Here is a 10,000-nt window from a genome sequence, read left to right on the forward strand (position 1 = left end):
AGGGCGAATCTGGCGACGGTGGCCATGGCTCCTGCGGTCAAGGCGATCGGGGGAGCTAGCCTGAAGAGGGGAGGAGGGGAGAAAAGGTCAGCTGTGTCTACTGTAAGAACATATGCGATAAAAGTAATTAATGATGTAAAAAATGAGCTCGATAACAATATTAACTATGACAACATTAACTACTGGAAAATGAGTAAACACAGCGGATATGATAATAAATAACTGTAGTAACAATTGTAATAAATACCTTAACAAATACATTAATTACACCAAAAATTAATACAACATTAAGCACACTAACTCAAACAAAAATTAACGCAAGCCTGAACCTTCAACTTTTTATGCATTTTTTTTTCTTTCTTTCTTTCTTTTTCTCTCTCTCTCTCTCTCTCTCTCTCTCTCTCTCTCTCTCTCTCTCTATCTCACTCTCACTCTGACTCTCACTCTCACTCTCACTCTCACTCTCACTCTCACTCTCACTCTCACTCTCACTCTCACTCTCACTCTCACTCTCACTCACTCTCCCTCTCACTCTCACTCTCACTCCCTCTCCCTCTCCCTCTCCCTCTCTCTCTCTCTCTCCCTCTCCCTCTCCCTCTCCCTCTCCCTCTCCCTCTCCCTCTCCCTCTCCCCCTCCCTCGATTTTTCTTTTTCTTCTTTTACGTTCTTCCATAAAACACCAACCTTATGAATCGATGAACGTAGTACATAATCCAGTTGACCCGACCTGCCCTCTTGTGCTCCCTCATGACCCCATAAGCCACAAGAAGACCACTCATGAAGAAGAATGAGTCGACGCTGAAGGTGGCATTTCCTATTATCTGCTCGATCACCTCGTCTACAAGCTGTGGAAAGAGGGATGGGTTAGTTACTATTTGTATGTCAGTCTGGGAGGTTGTCTGTCTTTTTCTCTGCTTGTCGACGTGTTTATATGATTTGGTATCTTTCTGTTTATTCTATTTAGCCCTCCGTCTGTCTGTCTGTCTCTCATATGCATACATATATACGCCTAAAATGTGTATATATGTATGTATATGCACATATATACATATATATATATATATATATATATATATATATATATATATATATATATATACATCCATAGATAAGTAGAACATACATCCAAAGACAAAGGAAAAGTCGTCTGGGAAGAATAAAGTAACTAGAGAGAAAGAAGGAAAGATAAAAACAAAGAAAGAAAGAGGCAGTTCCGTGTTTCGAAAGAGAAGAAGTTAAAGAGAGGATAAATGAAGAACTTAAAGGATAAAGGAAAAATAAATAAATGAGATAAATGAAGAACAGAAAATAAACGAAAAAACTTAGAAGGCAAATGAAAGACTTAGAAGATAAATGAAGAACTTGGGAGATAAATAAAGAACTTAGAAGATAAATGAACAGAAGATAACGGGGAAAAAAATATAAACGTTGAACTTACCACTGTTGCTCCTACGACGTTCTTCGTGACCCCCAACAGGAACATGTAGCCGTGACCCCATACGACCCAGGTCATGGACAACACTCTGGCAGGGGAATAGGGAAGTATGTGAATGGCTGGAAATTTGAGTAAAAAGTATGCAAATTTCTCTTTGGTTTTCAAATTTGTAGGTCAATGATATTTTTTGTTTGAATTGTATCCCTGTTCGTGTCTGTTTTTCTTTCTTTCTCTCTCCCTTATTCCCTCTCTCTCCCCTCCTTCCTTCTCTCTCTCCTCCCCCCCCTCTTTCCCTTTCCATCTCCCCCTTCCTTCCGTCTCCCTCCTCCCTTCCATCTCTCCCCCCTCCTTCCCTTTTTCTCCCTCTTCCTCTTTTTCCCTCTCTCTCTCTCCTTCCCTCCTTCCCTCTCCCCCTTCTTCTCTCTCTCTCCTCCTTCCCTCTCTCTCCCTCCTTCCTTCCCTCTTCCCCCCTCCTTCCCTCTCTCTCCTCCTTCCCTCTCTCCCTCTCCTACCCTCCCAAACACACGCACTTACCTCAGGCCATGCAAGCAGGAAATAACAGCTGGATTCTCCTTGGTGTTGATGTAGAAAATTTTGTTGAAGTTGGAGTAAGCCGAAAATACGAGCAGGTATTTCAGAGGGCCTGTGGAGAGGGTGATGGTTCGTGTATTTTATTACTACCCTTATTCTCATTATCTTATTATTATTATGATCTTTATTATCACTATCATTCTTATTGTCATTCCCATTGTAATAATTACTGTTGTCAATAGGAATGGTATTATCATTATCATTACTAGCATTCCTGTTACTATCTTATCTATGATCTTTATTATCACTATCATTCTTATTATCATTCCCATTATAATAATTACTGCTGTCAATAGGAATGGTATTATCATTATCATTACTAGCATTCCTGTTATTATTATGGTTTTTAGTTTTATCATTTCTTAACATTACTATTATCATTATTACCATTATCAATTTTATAATCATTATCATCATCTTCGCAATCATCATCATTATCATCAAAATTATCATCATTGCAATCTCTGTCATCATAATCATTGCCATCATCATCATAATCATTAACATTATCATCATCATCATTAGTTATAATAGGCCTACAAGTTGTAGCGCCAGCAGTAGCATCATCATTACCATCACCGTTATTAACGTCAACTCAAACTACCATTCTTACCATTATTATCATCATTCCCAATTTACTCCCATTCTTTACTCTTAACGTCTGACTCACTCACCTTTCCTCAGGTGTTGTGAATCAGTCTGACTCATGATGAATTCAGCGAGAGCCCCGGCCAGCAGCAGGAACCCCAGTATCGAGATCACCACACTGAGGACAGAGGAGTGGAAAAAATAGGAATAGAAACAAAGAAAAAAAAAAGAAGAAAAAAAAGAAAAAAAAAAGAAAGAAAAGAAAAGAAAAAAAAGAAAAGAAAAAGAAAAAGAAAGAAAAAAAAGTAAAAACATAAAAAAAATTAAAAGATAAATTATATATATATATACATATATATATATATATATATATATATATATATATATATATATATATATATATACATATATATGCGGATGCTGTAAGGAAAAAAATTAGATGGGGAAGAGAAAGAAAATATATGCGGATGGGTGTCAGAAAAAAATTGTGGATTAAAAAAGGATATGTAAAAGGGTGGTAATTTTCGGTGGTAGTTTCTTTAAACTGAGTAAATATATGTATGCATCTTTGTGTTTGTTTGTGTGTAAATGCGTATGCGTATGTTTGTGTCTGTTTGTAAATACGTACGTGTATGCGTTTGTGTCCATACGTACAGCTAGACACACTTAACTTATACATACACACGTACACGCAGACTTACATGTACGTGTATGCGTTTGTGTCCATACGTACAGCTAGACGCACTTAAATTATACACACACACGTACACGCAGACTTACATGTACGTGTATGCGTTTGTGTCCATACGTACAGCTAGATGCACTTAGATTATACATACACACGTACACGCAGACTTACATGTACACAATATCTCCAGCGTTGAATGCCGTGACATCATCTTCAGCTTTGCAGTCCAAGTAACTGACTTCCTTCCCGGCCACGCTCAGACGTTCCATAAGACTGGCCTTTAAGGAGAGTAAAAGGTTTAATAAGACGTATGACTCTGTGCTGACTGTGAAGAGATCTATGATTTTTTGTGTATGATTTTGTGCTTTTTTTTCTATTTTTCACTTCTTATTGTCCGTTCTCTCCCAAATCTTTCGTTTGTCTCATCTACGTCTTTCCTTTCGCTATCTTGCTCTCTCCTTAAACTCTTTTCTTCATTTGCTCCTTTTTTTCCTTTCACTTCCCCTTTTCTCCTCATCCCCCTCCTTTAACTCTGGCTTTCTCAATCAAATCTTTCCCCTCTCCCATTCCAGGCCCTTTCTTTCTTCTCACTTCCCTCTCCCATCTTCTCTTTTCATTTCTATATCCCTTTTTCTCTTCCCCTTCCTCCCCTTACCTCCTCTTTCCTCGTTCTTCTTCCTTCCCCTTTCCTCTTTCTTACTTCAATAATTTAAACCCAGGTTCCCCTCTTCCCTCCTTCTCCTTATTGTTAAAATCCCCTTTTCCTTATCTCTATGTCTTATCCCTTTTTCTCGATCCTATTTGTATGCCTCTCGCTTCCACGTCCTTCCCATCCCCTCACCTTCACGTCCTACCCATCCTCTCCACATCATACCCATCCTCTCTCTGCCTCTCTCCTCCAAATCCTCCCCATTCCATCTCCCCTTCACACCCTTCCATCCCAATCTTCCTATTCTCCTCAAACCCACGTCCTCCAACTGCCCTTACCTCCATATCCTTCCTCTCTCCTCACTTCCATATCCTCCCTTTTTCCCCTCACCTCCCCACCCTCCTTCTCCCCCTACCTCCATATCCAGGCTCTCCTCTTACCTCTATATCCTCCTTCTCCCCTTACCTCCCAATCCCTCTCCCCTCACTTCCATATCCTCATTTTCCCCTCACCTCCCTATCATCATCCTCCCCTCACCTCCCTATTCTCCCCTTCCTCCCCTCACCTCCCTATTCTCCCCCTCCTCCCCTCACCTCCCTATTCTCCCCCTCCTCCCCTCACCTCCCTATCATCCTCCTCCCTTCACCTCCCATCCATCGCTCTCTCCCTCACCTCCATATCCTCCTCCTCCCCTCACCTCCCATCCATCGCTCTCTCCCTCACCTTCTCATCCTCCTCCCCTCCCCATTCTTCTCATCCTCCTCATCTCCCCATCCCTCTCCCCTCACCTCCCTATCATCCTCCTCTCCATCACTCTCCCCTCCCCATTCTTCTCATCCTCCTCCCCTCAGCTCCCCATCCCTCTCCACCCTTCTCCCCTCACCTCCCCATCCTCCTCCTCCCCTCACCTCCATATCCTCCTTTGTACAGCTCGACGGGATGCAGGTGCCGTACTGGAAGAGAGGGGGCGTGGCCGGGTAGGTGAGAGCCACGCCCACTCGTGCGCTGGCCAATCGGAGGTCAGAGTTGCTCTCGAACTCGCTCTCATTGGCTTTGCTTCTGTGGATGGCGTGGCGGTGATTGGCAAGGAGTGGAGTGATTGGTTAGCAACTGGAGTGATTGGTGAGTGATTGGCAAGGGATTGGATTGCTTGACAAGCTATTGGAGTGATTGGTGAGCGATTGGATTGATTGGTGAGGAATTGGCAAGTGATTGGATTGATTGACAAGCGATTGGAGTGATTGGTGAGCGATTGGAGTGACTGGCAAGTGATTGGAGTGATGGGGAAGAGGGATTATGGTGTAGTTAGGGATTAGAGAGACACATAAGTGTTATGAGAGTGTGATAAAGTTATTTAAAGTGTGATAAAGAGTGTGATTGGTGAATGTAGTTAGTGGTTAAAGTGGGGTAAAGTATGTGGTTAGAGTGATTAGAGGGTGGTAAAGAGTTTTATCAGTAGTTAAAGTGTGGTTAATGGTCAGAGTGATCAGAGTAGTAAGATGGTGAAGTGTGGTTAATGGTCAGGGTGATAGTGTGATAAGGACATGTGATTAGTGTTTAATGGTCAAAGTGTGGTAAAGAGTGCGTCAAAAAGTGTAGATAGTGATTAAAGTGTAAAAGGCGTGGTTACTGGTTAAAGTGTAGTTAAGAGTGAGAGAGAGAGAGAGTGGAAGTGTTATCACTGACTGGAGGATGAAGATTGGTGTATGATTGGTGATTGGAGTATTTAGAATATGATTAGGGAAACAGAGCTAGTATTTGTGAATAGGGTAACTAATTGATAATCTGCGATTCAAGAAGGATTCGAGATTGTGTTTGGAGTGAGTAAAGAATGATTACAAACTAATTTTAAAATTTAAAAAAAAAGTGATTAGAAAATAAAACGAAAGACTAGCTTTTCATCCGACCAACCATAAAGACAACTCACCCACACCCACGAATAAAGAAAAAAAACAAAAGAAAAAGAAAGAAAAAAGATAGATAATTACCTAGCCGTGGAGACCAAGCAATAGCGACCCTGAAAGGTGACGTTGTAGTTCCACGGAAAACCGAGAGCCTCGTCCACGTTCAGTCCAGTGCATTCCTCCATCATCCCCCACAAAAGGTAGTTTCCGTAGATGAGGCCGTCGGGTACTTTGCCCCACGAGTCGGGTACTGTTGGGGGAGAGATGGAGAGAGAGGGGGGGTGGGGGTGAGAGTTGAGGGGCGGAAGTGTTGGGGGTGGTGGGGAGGGGGGAGAAGGGAGGGAGAGGGGGGTTGCGGTGGGGGGGGGGAGTAGGAGAGAAACAGAAAAAAGGGAGAAGTGGATTGAGGTGGGTGGGAGGAGTAGGAGAGAAGAAGAGGAGAGAAACAGAGAAAAAAGGGAGATAGAGAAAGGGAGAGAAGAGAGAGAGAGAGGAAAGGGGGTGAAAAAGAGACAGGAAGGGAAGCAGGTTAGTAAGGTAGGCATAATATCACTGCATTTATAAAATAGCTATACTATCTTACACGTGTATTTCGGAAATATTATAGTATATTAATCAAAGTAGGCATAGGATCCATATGCAGAACAAAATACGCAGACACAAAAATAAACACAATACACACACACACAAACGTTAAACATATGCATACACACACACAAACGTTAAACACACAAAAAAAGGAAAAAAGTTAAACATACACATGCACACACAAAAAAGTTAAAAACACACACGCACACACAAAAAAAAAAAAAAAAACGTTAAACACACATGCGCGCACACGCACACACAATAATAAATAATAAAAACAAATAAATAACTTACACGCACACACACTCGCTCACACAAACGTTAAACACACACACACACAAAAGAAAAACGTTAGACACACACACACGCGCGCGCGCGCGCGCATTGGAAAACAACCAAACAACCTACTTACGCAATATTGGCCAGAAACGTCCTTTTTGCATAATGACGCCTATAAGTGCATCTGATTCCAAAACTCTCAGGATATTCTCTACGTCGCTGGCACATTCAGGACTCACGAGGGACGCGTTGGTCGACGGCAGGTAGATGCCTTCCAACCACGAGAGGTCCCTCTTTTTGCTGGAAAGAGGTAAAAATGAGAGGGGGGGGGGTTAATGTGGTGAGATGTTTGCTTTGGAGGGTTGGGGGGAGGGGGAGGTGGAGAGGAAGGGTGGGAGGGGAGGGAGAGGGAGAGAGAGAGAGAGAGGAAGGGGAGGATGAGGGACAGAGAGAGGAAGGGGAGGATGAGGGAGAGAGAGAGGAAGGGAGGAGAGGGAAAAGAGAGAGAGGGGCAGGGGGGCAGACAGACATATGGGATAACTTTTGTTAATATTATTACCATCCCCAAAGTAAACGAAACAAGTCACACAATCCGAATAAAGATAACAATACTATAGAACAACCTCTTTTATTTATATTTTATCTATATTAATACATTTTTGGGCCGACCAAACTAATTTCGGTTAAGCTTTGCGCGCCAAAAACATTCGAATCCACCCGCAGAGACCCGGATGTTAGCTGTCACGTGTGAAATTTTATTCCTACGAATCATAGAACTCTTGTTGATCTCACACTATCAATCTATCGTTAAAAAGAGATTAATTCCAAGCTATATCTTGCTGGAATGCATGTGTTGGATATTTGTTGGCCTTTGCCTAAGCGCTGAAATTTTGGGAGGTCGCGGCGATCGCTTGATTTGGGAATTATGATAATCAATATATAATTTGAAGATTTGGAATTTGCCTAAAAAAATGTCGTCGATGATCAGTTTTTTTTTTTTGTAGATAAGAACCTGTCTATTCCATGCATTATTTTACACACACACACACACACACACACACACACACACACACACACACACACACACACACACACACACACACACACACACACACACACACACACACACACTCTTGGACACGTGGCCTTGGCGACCCTTGTCCGTGTTACGTAAGAGATTAATCTTATCGGTATTATTGAGCACAAAAAGAAAATTAGAAAAAAAAAACATCAACAAATACTTGCATTTAACCTCAATATGCAAAAAAAAAAAAAAAAAAAAAAAAAAAAAAAAAAAGAAGATAACAATTAGATAAACTGGATCAGAGCGGCCCTCTGTTATTGAAAAAATAATCATATTTAATATACTAGCCTTCTGCAGGAATTGTGTTTAGATATCCACTGTAAATTTAGACATTATTGGGTACTTTGTCTTTTAAGATTTTCTTGGTCAAAAAACCGTTGAAAGATATCATAACTATTCTTTCTCTTGTTGTTATTAATATTTCTCATTGTTGTCATTATCATTATTATTACCACAATCCTTATCATTATCACTATAATTATTATCATCACATCAACATGTTATTACTAATTGTCATTATTATTATTAATATTATTGTCATTATCATTACTGCTATTATTATTATCATCATTAGCCTATATCATTGTTGTTGTCATTATTATTGATAGTTAATTCCATCATTATTTTTGTTACGATTTCAATTATCCTTATTATTACCATCATCATCATCATTAATATTATCACTATTCCTATCATTATTATCGTCATTACTATCGCTGTTATCATTTCTGCTATTATCATTTTTATCAATATCGTAATTATTGTTATCACGAATACTAACATCATCATGACCAATATTACCATTAACACTGTTATCATTAATCTATTATCATTATTATTAACACATAACGAAATCTTTAATAAGATCAACTAAACAGCAATGGGTTATCAATCTATTATATGTTATGTATTTTTAGTTATTAAAATTATTCAACATTTTCGTGCTATAACATATACGTTATTAAACGTAGGTGGAATAGATGTAGTGAGGATGGAGTGGAACCTTGAGGTGGACTCGTGGGTGGATGAGGGTGGTTGTGGATTCAAGAGCCAGTGTATCGGATTCATGTCAAAATACATATAAATTTGTATATCGAATGGTGGCTTTCTATATAATCTTTGCTCGGAAATTCAAAACATGGGCCTATATATATATATATATATATATATATATATATATATATATATATATATATATATATATATATATAGATAGATAGATAGATAGATAGATAGATAGATAGATAGATAGATAGATAGATAGATGGATAGATGCATAGATATAGATAGATAGATAGATAGATAGATAGATAGATAGATAGATAGATAGATAGATAGATAGATAGATAGATAGATAGATAGATAGATAGATAGATAGGTAGATAGATAGGTAGATAGATAGATAGATAGATAGGTAGATAGATTGATTGATTGATTGATTGATAGATACATAGATAGCTAGATAGATAGACAGACAGCTAGATATAGATATAAATGTAGATATTTTCAACCTTCGATATATTGCAACGGTATTCCATATTTAGGAAAGGCAGGAATGAGAATGAATATCTTCCACAGTGCAAAAGATACAGCTGACCGATCATACCTTCGTCAGAGATACACGTTATACAACAGAACCCAGTTTAATACATTCCTACACTATGCTGATACACATTCTTATACATCTCTTCGATATTTGTCGCAATTAACACTTTTTTACTATTCCACATTCAAGTTAGATTATTAGAACCAGCAGACTAGGAGAATAAAAAAGTAAAGTTATGAATTTGTTGTTTTTATATATTCTTCTTTCTCTCCTTTGTTGTTGTAATGAGAGAGAGAGAGAGAGGGAGAGAGAGAGAGAGAGAGAGAGAGAGAGAGAGAGAGAGAGAGAGAGAGAGAGAGAGAGAGAGAGAGAGAGAGAAAGAGACAGAGACAGAGACAGAGACAGAGACAGAGACAGAGACAGAGACAGAGACAGAGACAGAGACAGAGACAGAGACAGAGACAGAGACAGAGACAGAGACAGAGACAGAGACAGAGACAGAGACAGAGACAGAGACAGAGACAGAGACAGAGAAAGAGACAGAGACAGAGACAGAGACAGAGACAGAGAAAGAGACAGAGACAGAGACAGAGAGATAGGGAGAGAGAGAGAGAGACATACAGACAGACAGAAAGACAAAGAAGAAGA

At 39.8% G+C, this 10,000-nt stretch overlaps 1 protein-coding gene across 1 annotated transcript in view; it reads right to left on the reverse strand.

Moving 5' to 3' along the window:
• LOC113816674 (nose resistant to fluoxetine protein 6) overlaps positions 1 to 10,000 on the reverse strand; it is a 24,539-nt gene that overhangs the window by 6,936 nt on the left and 7,603 nt on the right. The window contains exons 3-11 of the mRNA XM_070114205.1: positions 6,856 to 7,022; positions 5,940 to 6,105; positions 4,860 to 5,010; positions 3,474 to 3,580; positions 2,701 to 2,792; positions 1,970 to 2,078; positions 1,439 to 1,523; positions 685 to 845; positions 1 to 60 (exon numbers count right to left, since the gene is read on the reverse strand). The exon at positions 1 to 60 is cut by the window's left edge and continues 109 nt beyond it. Of these exons, the coding sequence (XP_069970306.1) occupies positions 1 to 60; positions 685 to 845; positions 1,439 to 1,523; positions 1,970 to 2,078; positions 2,701 to 2,792; positions 3,474 to 3,580; positions 4,860 to 5,010; positions 5,940 to 6,105; positions 6,856 to 7,022 (1,098 nt within the window). The remainder of the gene's footprint in view (positions 61 to 684; positions 846 to 1,438; positions 1,524 to 1,969; positions 2,079 to 2,700; positions 2,793 to 3,473; positions 3,581 to 4,859; positions 5,011 to 5,939; positions 6,106 to 6,855; positions 7,023 to 10,000) is intronic.

This window comes from Penaeus vannamei, chromosome 35 (assembly GCF_042767895.1).
Source record: "Penaeus vannamei isolate JL-2024 chromosome 35, ASM4276789v1, whole genome shotgun sequence".
In the NCBI taxonomy this organism is placed as follows: Eukaryota; Metazoa; Arthropoda; class Malacostraca; order Decapoda; family Penaeidae; genus Penaeus; species Penaeus vannamei.